This window comes from Phaethon lepturus, unplaced genomic scaffold (genome assembly GCF_000687285.1).
Source record: "Phaethon lepturus isolate BGI_N335 unplaced genomic scaffold, ASM68728v1 scaffold42868, whole genome shotgun sequence".
Lineage (NCBI taxonomy): Eukaryota > Metazoa > Chordata > Aves > Phaethontiformes > Phaethontidae > Phaethon > Phaethon lepturus.
The window spans coordinates 30016-46702 of record NW_010557678.1 but is presented as its reverse complement, the minus strand read 5'-3'; the positions used below and the strand labels follow the sequence as shown (position 1 = coordinate 46702).

General features: G+C 41.5%; 2 protein-coding genes across 5 annotated transcripts in view; one reads left to right on the top strand and one right to left on the bottom strand.

Moving 5' to 3' along the window:
- Positions 1-872: 872 nt before the first annotated feature.
- Positions 873-2510, top strand: METTL21A (methyltransferase like 21A). 2 transcript variants are annotated; one of them, XM_010292829.1, is made up of 2 exons: positions 873-979; positions 2032-2510. In XM_010292829.1, exons 1-2 carry the CDS (start codon positions 895-897, stop codon positions 2427-2429), a joined length of 483 nt encoding a protein of 160 aa, XP_010291131.1. In that variant the 5' UTR covers positions 873-894; the 3' UTR covers positions 2430-2510. The 2 variants fall into 2 exon arrangements, with proteins under 2 accessions (XP_010291131.1, XP_010291132.1); XM_010292830.1 differs by having other exon boundaries at positions 895-979; positions 1974-2504.
- Positions 2511-12446: 9936 nt separating this feature from the next.
- CREB1 (cAMP responsive element binding protein 1) overlaps positions 12447-16687 on the bottom strand; it is a 15756-nt gene continuing 11515 nt past the window's right edge. For 2 of the 3 annotated variants that reach the window (XM_010292826.1, XM_010292828.1), the window contains 2 exons: positions 16358-16508; positions 12453-13368 (listed from right to left, as the gene is read on the bottom strand). In XM_010292826.1, coding sequence (XP_010291128.1) covers positions 13224-13368; positions 16358-16508 — 296 coding nt within the window. In that variant the 3' untranslated portion in view covers positions 12453-13223. Of the gene's footprint in view, positions 13369-16357; positions 16509-16687 lie in introns of all 3 variants that reach the window. The other variant, XM_010292827.1, reaches the window with a different exon arrangement.

The window sequence follows — 16687 nt, the reverse complement described above, 5'->3', positions numbered from 1 at the left end:
ACTCTCACCCATTTCTTAACAGTGGCCCATGATGTTTGCTTAACGCCCTTCGGAGCAGAGTACAGATCCCATTGCTTGTGGCGTGGAGAAGGACTGCTGATAGACTTGACCTTGGGGATAAGAACCGTCCGAAACGGTTGGGTTTTGGGGTTTGTGGCAGGCCCAAGGCTGCAGGCCAGCAGGTCACAGTACCGCTGTAGGAATCCAAGGGCTTCCCGACGGTCAGGTCTCCGTCCACACACAAATTGCACTTTTACCTGTAGCTTTAAAGAACAAGTGTAGCAATTTTAGCAAACTCCTCAAATGAAATGGTGTGCAAGGCTGTTGGTCCTTCCTGACATAGGCTTTGACAGAACTTGCTCTGGACAGTGCTCCTTGTCAAGATTTCTGTAAAATACAACATGCGTTAGATACAAACAGATAGAAGTTTTTTTCCCTACGTCCATGCTGATGGTGTGCCAGTGTTGGGCAGAAACCTTTTGAAATACTGTGCAAGATACTCTGAAGCCTTATCCTGGACTTTTGCAATACTGAGTTCATTCACCAGTTTGACACCCCCCAGGCTTTTCCTTTCCAAATGCAACTCTTTCTGCCTCCTGTTGTATTTGGGGATTCACGAAGCAGCATTGCCACATCTGAGTTGTAGCTTCTGTGGTTCTTTTTTCCTTTTTCCAGTAAGAGTCTTCCATAAAACTTATAAAAAGACAACATGTGCACACAAGAGGCAGAGAAGGGCTGGACAAAGTCTTGCTGCAGACCTGAAGTGCCTGACGCTTCCCATAACCTCTCTCAGTGTAAATTAGAAATCCAGTGTTCAGTGTGACTGAAATGAGCTCTGTGCTTAATTGCTCTTGTCTCTTGGGTTAGGCTGTTGTCTTGTGTGCTTATCTGGAGATGGGAGGCATTGATGTCAGGGATCGGTCTGTGATTGAGCTGGGAGCTGGAACTGGATTGCTGGGAATAGTGGCCACGTTATTAGGTAAGGGCTTTTTTATGTTTGTTTAAAGCAATTTACAACTGTAGTAAAACTGGCACTTTTACATCTACATGCCTGGTATAAAAGTTAACACAAAAGCTACATATGTGAACTATGATGTTTCCTGTCTGAGTCATCTTCCTTTCTTGTTAGACTTCAGAGCCTGCTGCGTTATTTATTGTAGTGATGGTGCCACTGCAGTTTACTTTATGGTGGGACCCTGTTAACGCTGACGCCTGTTGCCATGGTACTCAGCTCAGCAGCATTAGGTTCTGCAGCTATTCTCCCCCAGGGAGCAAGTGCTGTGCTTGTGTCTTCCACTTGCCCTCGTATGCAGCAGAGATAAAGCTACAGACAGAAACCAATCTCTGAGCTTCTGTAAGCCTTGTTAGCCTATCTTGCAGACAGGGAAACCAAGGTCTGGAGAAATGAAGCGATTTGCCTGTGATCTGTCTGTGGGTGAGGCAAGGACTGGGTACTATGTTAAATTTGCGCTGTCCCAGCTTAACCTTGTAATTCAAAGCTCTAGTGGCTGTGGAAGGTGCCCATTGAAATAATAAAAACAAAGCAGTTTGACAAAATACAATCATGCCATGCAAAATCACACAGGCATAACTTTTGTCTGACCTGTGAAAGAGGCTCTCTAGCTGCATCTGTCCTACTGAACAAATACGGAATTGGAGCAAGTTAACTGTAACAATCCCTGTAACTTACTCTGTTGTCACCCACCTATGGAAAGGCAGAAAGTAACTTCTCTACTTTCATCCACTAAGGAAAAGCTCCAGAAAACACCTTTTGTTCCCTACCCAACTTAATCTTCCCGTGGAATACACTTTATATTCTTAAGTGACTGATGAAGGGTAGGATGTATGTACGTAGTGGGCTTTTTGCTGGTTTTGTTCTTTTGTTTGTTTGTTTTTAATCAGGCAGCTCAGGGGAGTTGTCAATGTTTAACAGGAACTGAGAAGCCTACTTGTTGTAAAGCATTGTATTCCAAATGCTGTATTTATGGACATCAACTATATGTCTGAAACATACACTCTTGTACCGCTTAGGTGCTCGTGTTACCATCACAGACAGGGCAGCAGCACTGGAGTTCCTAGAGTCAAACGTACAGGCTAACTTACCACCTGAACTACGTCCGAGAGCTGTGGTGAAGGAATTGACTTGGGGAAAAGACCTGGGCAACTTCCCTCCAGGAGCATTTGACTTCATCCTGGGTGCAGACATCGTTTATCTGGAAGAAACTTTTGCAGAACTGCTTCAGACGCTGGAGCACCTGTGCTCAGAGCAAACTGTGATTCTTCTTTCCTGTCGTATCCGCTATGAACGGGATCACAAATTCTTGAAGATGCTGAGAGGCCGTTTCTCTGTGTATGAAGTCCACTATGATTCCAGTAAGGATGTTCATATCTACAAAGCACAGAGGGATAGTCGCAAGGATGACTTTTGACTCTATGCTTTGTTAGCAAACCACTGATGCTGCTCAATCCTCCCCTTGTTTCTACTCAATACACTTGTTCCTAAGCATGTAATTGCAGTTGTGTTATTTCACTGGCTTCTTGTTCTGATGGTCTTGTCTGATCTCTTGGTCTGATACAGCAAGGATTGTACTTCTGCATATTAAACCTCTGCTTCATTTCTCAGTAGACTTGTATAGGGTCTTCCACTGACTTTTTATCAAATGTAATTTTTGAAACTGATTTAAGTTGCAGAAATCTCCAGGCATCAAAAATGTCATCAAAAGGTCTGTTGTTTAAAATCAAACCACACTTAATTTGTGAGAAACTTACAAATAGATTGGAGTGGGGTTTTTTTTCTCCTTGTCATTTCCTTAATTCTAGAAAAGTGAAAGTGTATGAAATATAAGCTAAGACTTCAGCTCTAAATGCTTTAACTCTTCAGGCCTTCTGCATCTTAAAAGTTGCAGTAAAAGAAGCCACTTAAAGGGCAAAACCCACAAAGGCAGCTGCTATAAAGTTGTTCTGTTGCTATCATTGCTGAGTTGAAGAGGCATACGTAAAGAAAGAACAAGATCTGTGTAGGGGGGTGGGTTGGGAATCAATATTGCAGAGTAAGCCAACATAGAAACCAGTGGTGTTCTTACCTGACTTGCAAGCATGGAGGCTATGCCTACAGTACTGAAGCAGTCATGGTTCTTGGGTTGTCCCTAACAAGATAACTCTCCCTCGCACAGATCAAGGCTCCTGGGAGCAGAAGCACATGTGCCAGCAGGGAAAATGAAACAAGGAGACTCAAACTGTTCTTTAAATATCAAATCAGTCCTTGACTCTGAAAGTACCGCTAAATAATTTTCTACTTTCTGCCTTTGTGGCTCACACTGAGAGCTGTTATTTAGGAGAGGAGGGTGCCGTTGTAAAGGTTTTGTAGCTGGGGGAATATTTATTCTTGTATTACGTGGGACCTTGGGGCAGTGTCTAGATTTCAGTGTGCTTTCTGTGCACAGTGGTGTGAGATGCTGTTCTAAGTAACTGATTGTGTACCTTGAGCTAGTAAAAACACCTGTGTGTTTATCCCACAAGATCCTATGTGAAAAATGCTGCAGCCTGGAATTTGGCTTCCACCAGCAGCAGACTTCCTCCTCTTTCTAGTGGTGGAAGAATGAAAACAATGGGCTAACAGAAAATGGCTACGCTTCTAAATGCAGAAATTGCTGTAGTATTTTTTTTTTCTGTGGATATGGACAATTTTTTTTACTTTAAACTTAACTTATGAAGCTCCAGGTCAGGTTCAGGGTTTAAGCATGTGCATGTCTTTGGCACTGGCAACAGCAAACACCAGCAGCTGCTTTGGGCCATGGATGTTAGGAGCTCTTTTATCACTTCTGCTTCCATCAGACTTCCTAACTGGAAAAACTGCACAGGGTCTGTGGTCCAGAAGTGATGTGCAGATCTAAGCTGGAAATGACACATCATGAATGGGGCCTGAAGGTGTTGTGCTTCACCCTGGCGCATCTCTCACGTGTTTTCAGCCAAGTTCCTCACTTGGCTCTGGACACAGCCTGAGAGTTGCTGCTGTAAAACACTTGCTTACAGTATCCTCACAAGCCACATGGTGTCACTAAAACAGTACTTACGGAGCTGTCTGGGAATTAGCAGCCTGAAACTAAAGTTGAAGGAAGGAAGACAGCAGCTTTAATTAAAACCAGAACATGATATGTGCATTAATGTGCCAGACATGGCTTCTTCTGTCCTATCAACTGGGTGAGCAATGGTTGAAAAAAATTATGAGATCTCCCCACTCCCTCCGGCTGTAGTTTTTGGAGTGTGGCTGTAAGTTCTCACCACTCCTCTTCCTTTTCCTCCCCACTGGTGTTTCCTTGTCTCCAAGCTCGTCTGTGGTCACTGTGTATTAGACTCTGCCGGGCTGGAGCTGACAGAAAGCAGCGTGCTGGTGCTTGGGCTTGTGAGCGCATGTGACTTGGTCCACGGGGAAGCCTGCTACGTGGCTGTGCTTGGCCTTAGCAGCTTGCCCTGTTGCCATAGTAGGAACATGCTTAAAAAGCCTGCTTAAATAGCACAGAATAAAGCCCAGTGTAGTACAGAATAAAGGCTAGTGCAGCAACCTACACGCATTTATGAAGGGGGCTTTGCTCCAGGCCTGGCTTTGACCATAAGAAATGTTTTGTACTTTTTGAAATAAATCAGTTTAATTGCATCTCTTTCTAATTGTTTAGCAGCTTTCAGTGTCTGTTTTCCTATTGCTGCTGTTACAGCTCAAGCCTTCCTGCGAGAGCAGGCATATGCCAGAAGAGACCAGGCTTGGCTTCTTTTGCTGTGTTGCTGTTGCACAGCAGCTGTACACAAACCCAAGGGAGCATGTTTGAAGGCTGAGGCAATGCTACTGCCCGTAAGTAAATACTTGTGGAAAAAAACATGAGATTACACTGGCAGCTCAGGTGAGTGCCTTGCCCCTGACCTGCAGAGCTGAGCTCTTGGTGGCCCCTCCCCAGCTCAGCAAGTGGCAAGCCCTCAAGGGGACACCTTCTCCTCTGACTGCTCCTGGGGTGTGGGGACTCCTTTGGATTCAGGAGACCAGACCCAGGAATACTGCGGCTAGGCCACCACCACAAGCACATTGGTTCAGCTGCTTTTTAAGCTACAGTGTTCAGGGGCAGGCACCGACTGTGAGAACGTAACTCAGCTGAAACCTACATCCCACTCCTGCCGAGCAGTGCTAGCACCCACCCGCACCAGGCAGTGAGCAGTGCCTTCTGTTGTCCCAGGCTGGGCTTCGCAGCTTTTTTATATTCCCATTACACTAGGCTTCAGGGAGATGATGGAAATGAACCATGCCAGATGTGCAGGACAGAAGTAGCAGAGGCACAATTGCCTGGTGAAGGAGTGCAGAGAGAGCAGCCCTCCACAATGACACCTGCAAACTGGTGTCCTGGCCAACTGGTCCCAGGTGAGCTTCTGCTCTAGTAGGAGATGATGCACAGTAATGCTTCCACGACTGTTTTGCAATTACTCTAACAAGCCCAAACACTTTTTGTCACCCTGTTCATCCCAGCACTAGAGAAATCAGTGTGATTCTCCTTTGGGTGGTTCCATTACATTGATCCTGGCTTGTAACAGATCATAGAATTGAATCATAGTCTGGGTTGTAAGAGACTTTCAAAGGTCTTCTAGTCCAACCCCCCTGCAATGAGCAGGGACATCTTAACTAGACCAGGTTGGATGATGTGAACTCATCTATAGGGAGGATGTGTTTGGGCATGGGTCCCTGAGCAGTGTGAGGCAATGCATAAATAGTCTCTTGAGAAATAAAATACTCACCCTAGGGAGAGTATCCAAGTCACAGGGAAGTGACCAGGTAAGACGTGAACATGCTGTGAGATTGTGAAACCATCCCTGAAACATACCGTTCTGCAAGGGAACAAACTTTTCTAAAATGTCATTGCAACTAAAGTCATGTTCAATTAATATTACGACACAGGTATGAAATTCAGCTCTGTAACTTATGATCAAAGAGCTTCAAGGTGCAGCAGTGTCAGGAGAATCGGGTTTACCAGCTGAGCTGCTGACTGCACAGGGATCTGTGTTACTGGATTCTTTGCAGTGCAAAATTCAAGCCAAACTGCATTTTTATCTCATGGACTAACCCCCGTTTGGGATTCTCCCTCATCACTGAGATGTAGATTTTTCTGAGCAAGTACATGAATGGCATTATGAAAACGCTCAGTTGTGAAAACCGCAAAATCCCAGCCATAATGAGCTGACCTTACTGCTCCCCCTTGATTTCACTGGAGGTGTGTTTACCTCAGTGCTGAATTTGTTCTCTTGGCTTTCATCCCAGTGTTTGGATCCAGCCTCGCAGATTACATAATCGGGTTGTGATCCTTGCAGTGTTCGCTGCCTTCTGTTCTGCTCTGTTATTAACATCAGTAGTACATGGTTTACAGGAATGCTTAAAAGTGGGAAAGACAGCATATTTAAACTGTGAAAGGGAAGTCTTTCACACATTATTAAACAACAGAACTAATTGCCACCAGAATGGATACTGGAAAGCAGGTTTAAAAACATTGGAAGCTGAAGAGAAACTTTGTTCTTCAGGACTTAACCTCTCACTTACCTAATTCAATTTAATTAAGATTAAAAAAAGCCTTCCTTTTGGGGAAAATATCTCATGAATACTTACAAGAGGCCACAGATCATGAGAGGACACTACAGTCTGCTTAAAATACGCCTTTTCCTATGTTCCTATCTAGCTACGACTTGCCACCAAATTAGTGTAAATGGAACATCCTGCTCAAAAAAGAGACTTCGTAGAGTTTTTTAAAGCATGTTTATGTGACTGCACATAAATGTTTGTGTAAAAAGGGCATTATGACAGTTTATACCACAAAGGTTACAGTAAGAAAAAGCACTTCTTTATGACAATAATTCACAAATTCACAAGAATCACTTTAATATACAAAGCAATTACTACCATTCTGAAACACAAAGCAGCTAATATGTACATAGTGTTAATAAAATGCATTATAATCCAGTACAATTTTTTAAAAAACACAGATAAACACAAAAAATTAAGTAAAAAAACCCAACACAACAGGGATGTTTCTAGATTTTTGGGGAGATGTAAATAAGAATTTATTTTCCCCCAATAATGGATTTTCATTTAGTCTTTTAACTTCCACAAGTATGTGGGAGTCGAGCTCAAATACCCTGTTCTGTGCTGACATGGTTTGGGTAAAGAATCAGAAATGTAGATGAGGTGAACTTACTCTTTCCAGCTTACATTACAAAGGGAGAATAATAACCCTCGCTCTGGAAGCTTCCCTGAAAAACGCTGTTCCAAAACAATTTCTAATTACAAATCCAGAGTAGAAAAAACTCCTATTTGAAGCGAACAACCAGTCTGTGGACAAGTCTGTGGAGGGGTTGGCTGCCAGCTAGCACCTCTTCTTGCCCTGTTCCCCATCCCATCTCTAGAAGTCCATATAAGCAGCACAGTTTCAAATCTCATACAAACTCAAAGCTCTAGAACTTTTTAAAATTAATGTTTTAATATAAATAAATGTCACTACACACACAAAAAAATAATGGAGTGGCACCTGGATAAAACAACTTGTGGAGAGCATCCGAACATCCCTAGTTCTTAAGAGTGGCCATTTCCAGATAACTAACAGGCTCAAGGCCTTCCTTCCCCATGCTCTCACTCAGCTATCCCCTAGTTTAAAGAAATACATAGCTGAAGCTGAGACGGAGTGAACCGACGGCTCGCAAGTCACGAGTACCGTAAGCGGTCGGCTTACGAAGCGCGCCAACCGTGGATCGCTGCACCTCGTCCCCAGCCCTCTCCCTGCCAGCACGCAGCTCCCGAGGACAGCCGACTTCTCCTGCCTCTCGCTGGTGAAAGCAAGACCTGAACTCACCACTGACACAGCAAGTCACAAGCTGCACTTGCAGTACCAGAACGCAGACAAGCCACTGTCTTCAATTTGTGCTATGCAAACTAGCCCAAGCAAGTCTCTTTGCAGGCCAGACCTTAAATACATTTAAAACACACATTCCAAGGCAAAACACCTGAAATGCAAACCCTCTTTACCACCTGGATCTGGTCCCTTTCCCCCAAAGATGTACAGATTTAAGCTATAGCCAGCCACAGACCTGAACCTGTCACAAGCACACAGTAGATAGGATTTCAGCACCCTGTTTCTCTTCATCAGCCTGGCTCCTCCCAGACCAACTGAGCTTCATGATACATTCAGGTTTCTGCAAAATCAGTGTCTTTTACAGCTATCAAATTCAAAAGCTCAGGGAAACGAGTCCCCAGGCGCAGTACAGAGAACCATCAATGTACTGTACGCTTTTAAAACCTGCTCACAGTGACAGATCTCAGGGTTATAGCTAAACTGGAATTGTTCCTGCAAATGAATGGTGGTTGTGCTTTTTTTCATCTTTTAAAGCAGGGTGACACATTGTCAATGTACCTTACTTCCTGGTGTCAAAGAACTGGAAAGCCTTTTGATTTATTTTCCTGGAATGCAGCTTGTAAAAGTTGCAGCCAAATCTCAAATTAAGAAAAGGGGAATAAAGTGGCTGAAAAATAGTCTAGCTTTCCTTCCAAATTAACCTCCCTTTCCCACTTGGGATCACTGAACTAGTTCTATTCCAAAAATAATTTCACATCCATCCTGTACATACTGCTCTGAGACACCACACACTTAATTCTTTCCAGTCTTCAGAACTGCCAGTTCAGACCTCCTGCCATTCTGAAGTAATGCCTGCTGGATGCCAGGTGCTAATCAGCAAGTTAAATTTGCAAAGGAGTCAACTGCTGTGGGGAGAGGAGTGAATTGTGTGCAGGCAGCAGGATTACAACAATTGTGCCAGGGAGCTTCTCAGGCAAACCCAATTGCTCTTAATTTTTTTTGTTCTGTGTTTTTTTTTTTTTTTTTAAAAGTGCACATTTTAATTAAACATTTACAAAGAATATAGTGTAACAAAAATAAATACATGACCTTTTGGTTAGATCATTGGCAAATGTTACATCACTAACCAGCTTCAGGGTGAAAAAATGACAATAAAAACAGGGTCTTAGAAAACCAAAGAAATCCTCTATGAATTGTCATAGATTTGCAACCACTCATAACGAAGTTGCTTTGATGGGGAGACTTGTCTTTACTTCAACCCACAAAACGCACTGGCTGTCTGTCATAAATTAAAAAAAAAAAATTAAGTAGAAAAGCAGAGGCCAGTTTTCACTAACAGATGACTACCTGCAGTCTACTGGAAGCCCAGATTTAAAAACAAAAACTGTAGTACAAATTTAGATCAGAAACTATCAGGGCTGTTTTTCCTTATTAAATCTAACTTTTTTTTACCTGAGCCTCTTAATGATTCCAAACACCCCACTAATTTTCTGATCAATGTAAAAGTACCAGAGAAGACAGTGGTCTGCAATGCAAACACCACCTACAGAAGAGCCAGAACCTACAGGTGTCTGTACAGTCCTGATGAGCATGACAGGCTAAAATTGTGCTTTCACATACAAACAATGGTGCTGGCAACTACCTGATTATGGTGAAATCACTGCTTAAATAAAAATGCATCGCCACTACCCCAGGAGGAAAACAGAAGTCTTACCAGTGGTTCCTTTAGAAAATAACACCTTAACAACCTTTCCAATTGTTTTGCCTTTGATATATAGCTGCCAAAGAGAAAAAGCACAAAAGTGAATTATTCTGGGGGGTGGTGGTTGTTATAAAACAACTGTTTACATAATTTCAAAAGTCTCAATAGAAAACAAAAACAAACCTCACAAAAGCCATGAAAGATGAAATAAAATTCTTGAAAATGGATAACTGAAAAACAGCACAAAACAAATCAGTAATAAGCGCTAGAATAATGCAGCCCAGAACTACTGGGGCGGGGGGGAAGCTTTCACACACGCGCACACATCCACACACACCCAGACACACACAGAAAAGTAAAAATTTTTTCTGACCTCCATATACTATAATACTCAGCATTCCTGACTTAAAAGCTCTCAGAGCTGTAGATTATATACTGTGTGTATATATATATATGTACATATATTATACATATGTATTTTCCAAGAATATCTAAATTAAAAGAGCACCTCTGACAATATCTTAACTGCCTGATTGGTGCTGTTGTTTTGCAAAATAATGACATTACAAAAATTATATTTCAAATCAATTCTTGTTTATTATGAACATAATGGATCTAGCCCTTTCTAACCCTCTCTTCAGGTAAAACAGGCTATCAATTCTTGAAAACTCACAACTGTGAGATATAAAACTAACCCTCCCTCCCCGCTGCCAGCATAATTTCCGTCCTACTTCCAAATGGCCTTAGTTTATAGAAGCTGATTACCCCAACCTCACTACTTGGTAAATAACATATGAATGGATTCCCGTGTCATATTCTTTCCCTTTTTGGGTCAATATGAATAGTAAAGCATATATGGGTAACCCTAGCCAGCTCTGTACCTGGTCTAATACATTTTTTATTATTGTCATTTAAAATTTCCATGAAATAAATTCAAGTCCCTAAATCCTCAGTGCAGCATAAATAAAAATAAAAGATTCTTGCAGATCCCTATATACTTCAAAATAATGTTCTTTTTCTTAGTGAAATGTTAGTTGCTAATGAGATCTAGACTAATAACACTACAGACTACTCGCAGACCATGCAGAGACAAACCAGTAACACAGTTCTCCTCTCACTGCCGCACAAGTTTGCACCAACCCTGTATCTGAAGAACCCCGTCCAGGTACCGGTTTAGGCTTCGTGGTCCACTCAGCTTCCCAGGCTTTGTGCCGAGCGACTATCGGCAAGTGCGGGACAGTGCTCATTACCCACTAGGAACTGCTCTCAGATCACAGCTAGCCTCATTTAGGTTCACTGCAAAAACTCAAGTTTTTGGAAACAGATGGCTCTACAAAAGAAACAGCCTTAATGTAGGCATGTACAGCCTTTTCTGTGTTTCTCAAAGCTGGAGGAACTATATAACTGTGTTAAGTTAGGTTCATGTTTTACAAGAATGACTGCTGCACTATCAACAATTCTACTTCAGTACTAGTTCTGAAAAACGTAACCGTTGTATGTATTTGTATTCTCAACTTTCAAGAATCAGACAATTTTTGTAAAAGCATTGCTGAGAATTTAGGGTCTTTAAATTTGCATTGCTAAACTAATAAATTCATCTTCCATTAAATAAACACATGAAAATCAATTCTCTATGGCAGATAAAAATAGACCATTTATAAACCCCCTCAAAACTTGTGAAAACGAATTCTTTCATAATTCTGATACTTATGTTCTCTTCTTGAAATACAAATGTAATTTGAAATTATTGATAACTCTAGGTTTAACAAGAACACTCTAAGTTTAACCCTGCTCCCTTTAAAGTCTCTTGGAAACTGAATGCCCTCTCAAATGAGAAAACTACAACTTTTAATACTGTTTAGTTGTTTGAGACTTAACTACCCAAGTCTTCCAAATGTTCTTCTTACAATGTCACATTGATGGTATAACCTTTCAGAAGCTCGAGTTTGAAATTTATCTTAAAATCAGATACAGTGAATGGGAAAAAAATATTTGCTAATACTTTGCTAGGCAAGGCATTAGTACAGATCAGTCTTATTCATATGTCTCTATACATAAAAGTTTGACCAGAAGCCCAAAGTGAACTTACTGCATCAAATGACCCAAGTTGATAAATCAAGAGACCAGCTTCAGAGGGCCAGTAAACAAACTACACATGATTCTTTTTGACACATTCTTTTTGATGACTTCTTGACTTTTTTTTTGGTTCTTTTTGAGCATGATTCTTTTGAAGTCCTAATACTTAGTACAGAGTTGTTTTTAAACATGAACTACCTTTTTAACAATGTAAATCTGGGAAAGATCACATTTCCTCAGTGCACACAAAAAATCTGATCTTGCAAACATCTGAGGCACATGAGTAATGTTACTTACAGGAATTAATTACTTGGTAAATCTGACCCTTTACATGAAAAAATCCACCAAATAAATTAAGAATTTAGCTAGCCTGGTCATGTTCAAATAATTAATGTTGTCCCTTGCGAAGCAGACATTGGAATATTTGTGTTTGAAGTTCTCGTCAATATTTGAAGTTGTCCTGGTAGTTGTCATACTGCAATTTAATTTGTGTATTGAAGGCAGCCTCAAAGTTTGAAAAAGAATCTAGCAAACCAGGCTGATGTTTCCATTGAGTACAATAATTTCCATTACGTAATATAGTGGTAAGGAAACAGAAATAACCTCACTGCTGAGAGAACCTGGGACACAGACTATACTGTCATCAGGGAGTATGTATGCAGAGTTGGCCATACTTCAACTGCTTAGTTGTTCTGCATACAAATAGGCAGTGCTTTCATGTGTTACCCTTGCTTACTATGCAACTGTTTTGAAAACGTCACTGTTGTACCTTTTTTATCCTAAATTCCTTTCCCATCCAAATATAATTTCCCAACCAATATCATATGAAGTTGCTGTTTGCTTTTTGTGCATTCAGTATGCTGAACACACTTGCACACATAAGCTTCGAGAAGCAACAACCGATCAGCGAAGCTCATTTCAATGCATTTCTTTCTGAGGTATGGAGAAGTTTTTACTAGTCCAGGAGGGCTTAATACAGATTACAAATCGAAAACCCTCCTGGGCTAGTTTGAAAAAGGTATATAATCTCCATACCAAGAACGTGACTGTGAAGTGCCTTTCATTTGGCATGCCGCTTAGCCATGTATTTTTATAGTTCATAATGTGAAACCAATTTGGCAACCATTGCTTCTTCATTGCACCATGCATGCTCCATGTATGTGGCCCACTGTTCTCTGGACCAAGAGGCTGGGGTGGTTCTGTCTCTAAGGCAATGGAAAGAGCTCAGCACAAGTTCTTGAAATCATTACAAAAGGACCCTCCCCACAGTAACTTCCCAAGTGACCACTGTTCCTCCTTGAAGAGGATGGGGAGATGAAAAAGAAGCCTGTTCTTCTTCTTCACGCCGAGACTGATGAAAATAATCTTGTAGGGGGAGAAGTGGAGGCAAGTACTTGAACATTCACAGTTTGATGCAAAGCACAGATGAAGTATATTCTGTAGTTGCTTCAGGCAGTTTTGCGCATAGAAAAAAAGAAATGTTTAGAAAATAAAAAGTTTGCTTTGTCTTTCTGGGTATAGCCAGAACCAGTCTCTAGCCCACCTGGACAAGTGAAAATGGGAATCCAAAATTAATCTGATTTGTGGCAATAAAGGTCCTTAAGTGCTTTCAACTCCTCAATCAGTGTCTTGTTTTGGTTTTCAAGCACAGCCACTCGATTTTCTAGACATTTCACATACTCCTTTTTCTTCCTGCGACATTCACGTGCGGCTTCTCTGCAAAGCAAAAAAGGCCATTCAAATCCAGAACAATTACTTGCAGACATGGGTTACTTAACTATTCAGGTCAAACCTTTACCTAGTACTGTAAATTTTTAGAGTATGGAGGCATTGTTAAGAAATGCAAGTTAGGAAAAAAAGCTGAGTCTGTAACAATTGCTCCTCACAAATCACACCCTCCAGATCCACAGATCACTTCAACATGCAGATCCCAGTAAGTGAGCACCAATAAAATTCTGCTTCTGTGAGAAAAAGATCATACTCAATGACAAAATTCTGCTTGCAGTATTTCCAGTAGAGCCTTTAGGCCGAGTTGAATGCTGCTGCACTAATTCCATTGGTTTTATTATAATAAATAGGTGAACAATAAAAGCATGGGTAAGATCAATGTTCATCTATTAACCTCTTTACAGTCTTCATTCTTCCCTTTGCTGCAGCGCAACCAAATACTAATGGTCAGGATGTTCAACTGGTGCAAAAAAAGCTGTATTCAGACCATTCATGTATTTGCTCTCAAGCAATACATTCATTTTATTAATAATGTCTGCATCACTGCCATGATTATATAAATGACTCACATAAAAAAAAAAATCACAAAATAAACAGTCACTAGCAACCATATCAGTCTTTAGTCCTTGTCTGCTGTGCCAAGAACATGGCAGTGTTAATGTGCTGAAGCAGATCTCGAGACAATCAAACTTTTAAGGCTTGCTTGTAATGACTTAGCTGCCTGTAGGCAACTCGGTAACATACTAAGAACACCAATGAAAAATACCTCAAAGCTATTAATATGCTGCTGAGCATCCTGAAGGCAGTAACACCAAGGCAGAAGCTATCCTGCACAGCAACAGTAATGGTATCAATGTGCAGAGTAAGCACAAGGCTAAATGCTGCAGGTGGATGGGAGTCCAGGCAGAGGGCTATCCGCCTGCAATGCAGCTTGTCAAAGCAGCAGCCTGCAGATATGTGTAAATGTACATCCTTGTTTGCCCTGAACCTTCAGGTGCAAAGCAGAGCAGTTTCAAAAGGAGAATCTGAGTGTCCCTTCACTGCAAATACTGCGTAATTGGTGACACATCAATGTTCTGGGTAATGAGAGGACAAAACTGAACCCAGCTCTTCTGATTATTAGACAAATAGCAGTTGTAGTACTAGGTAAAAAAGAATGTCTGTTCCAGGATCTACCTGGTAAGAAGACTCTAAAAGTAATTTTTGAAACTTAGCTCCACAAACAAGAAAGGATGAAGAAAACCTAGTTTGTAAGCCCTGAAAGGACTCAGGTATGCATTTGTCACTCTTACAAATAAAATGTCACATGCTTGCAGCACTTTAGTGGGCCATGTACAACATTTAGATTTTAGGTAATTTTGGCCTCTTAATTGTGTCACCAAACTTTAAGTACGACTGGGTCAGGAAGTTCCTCCCAGTGCAAACTACTAACCTGTCTTCTTGGATGACAACTTTTTCTTTCTTTTCGTGATTTTTGTGCCAGCTTGGGCTGTATATTAAGCCACCTCAAGTTTGTGCGCATTAATTATTCATTAGGAACAGCTAGAGTTATACTGAATTATGAGAGCTTTTAAAATGCAAAATTTACACCGAAAATTTGCACAATAATATCTATGAATATTTACGCTACAATCCTTCAATAAGTATCACCTCACCATCTGCCTCTCTCTATGCCTTTCCCCTGCTTTGCTATGGAGCCTAGATTTGCACATATCTATTAAGCAGGCAGTCTAAAAGCACCACATGCAACATGATACTGTGGCAAAAGCTGTCAATTTAACTCAAGTCGGGGTAATTCCCCATTGTTTTTCTTGTCTTTCCCAAACACAAAAGCTTTTTTTTACTGGACTAAGACTGCTGACTAAATAAGGGGATTCAGAATGCTAATTAATTTTTTCTCAAATACAGAGTGATATCTGCTGTTCACCTGTATCAGAAAAATATATAAAAAGGGAAAATGGGTGACATTCTATACAAAAACCTTTTAGAACAGTGAACTCTGCTGTTCAGCATTATTTACTTCATTAGCACTGGGTCTGCTCATGTAACTTTCTATTGTGTTCACAGCTCAGCAATCTACAGAAGATAAATGTATCTGTACAACATATCAGTTTTTTCAGACTGACAGATGAAGTAAACAGTGCTTTCACGGGGCTTCCCCTCCTCAGAGGGGAGCGAAGCACTGCTGTTTTCCCAGTGTCACACTATAATGTAGAGGCTTAAATCTCTGCCCTGCGGATGGAGTTCAAGCTTGGGGTCAGCTCAGGCCCACCCCTTCCCTCTCCCACAGCAGTAGGCTTAAGGAGCATCCCAACTTCTCACTGCTGCTCCCTTCCTTCACTGCCTCCACCAAGCTCCACCTCAGTAGGCTTGGCTGTTCCTGCTCACACATTAAATCCTACAGGGTCAAGTCTCTTCTCTTTTTCAGCCCCTCTGCTGCCACTGCTGGCTCCACAAGATGTCAAAAGGAGTAGCTTCTCGTTTTTAGCCTTTCCTTGAGTCTTTCTGTCTCTGGACGAAAAAACCCAAAGGGCAAGCAGCTAAAAAGAACAAGTGAGACAATCAAGAAAGCACCCATGAAGACTGCAGGTGGGCCAGCAGCAAGGAGAATGCATGCAGAAGGCTAAGGTAAAGATTCCAGGAAAGGAAACTACAGGAATGTATTAACTCAAAAAAATCAATTCACCTCAGTGTTGTAAGAACATATCTGCAGTCATACAAGTCTCTCACCAATGACTTTTCTCCTTATGGAAACAAATTCACACACCTCACAGACGAGTCTGACACCTTTGCTTAAGGTTTAATAGTCACAATACATGGCATCAGCAGATGTGCTTCTTTGCTTTGCATCTTGAAATAAAGGCAAATTCTTCAGAAAGCGTTTCATAAAATGACTAAGAAAGATCACGATTCTTCGTACTTAACACCTACTTCTATGCAGAGCTGACTGGAAAAAAAGTGATCTAAATGTACATGCCTGTTCTTCATTAGACGCACTTCCCTCTTCCGTGCAGCTTCTTCTGCAGGCTGGGTTGGAAGTGCTGGAGAGGATGCCATGACTACACCTGGTGCAATGGTGCTGGTAGGGGCAGTGCGAATCTGGTACGTCTGCACATCTCCTGAGGCAGCTGAAAGACACAAAGGAGTATCACGTCAGTTTGGTGGTAACGCTGTTAAAACGTGGTGCAGAGCACCTAGCCATTTATCTAACCATGTGCTCCGGGCCACAGTACAGGAGGGATAACCATCATCTGGGTCATCATTGCTATCTCAGTCTTAGTTCATTAACTTATGCAAGGTTTTGGGC

Excerpts from the sequence above, each read along its gene's own strand:
- METTL21A (XM_010292829.1), top strand. The coding sequence starts at position 895 with ATGGGAGGCATTGATGTCAGGGATCGGTCTGTGATTGAGCTGGGAGCT. Across the intron at positions 980-2,031 it reads AATAGTGGCCACGTTATTAG|GTGCTCGTGTTACCATCACA; the intron begins GTAAGGGCTTTT and ends TGTACCGCTTAG.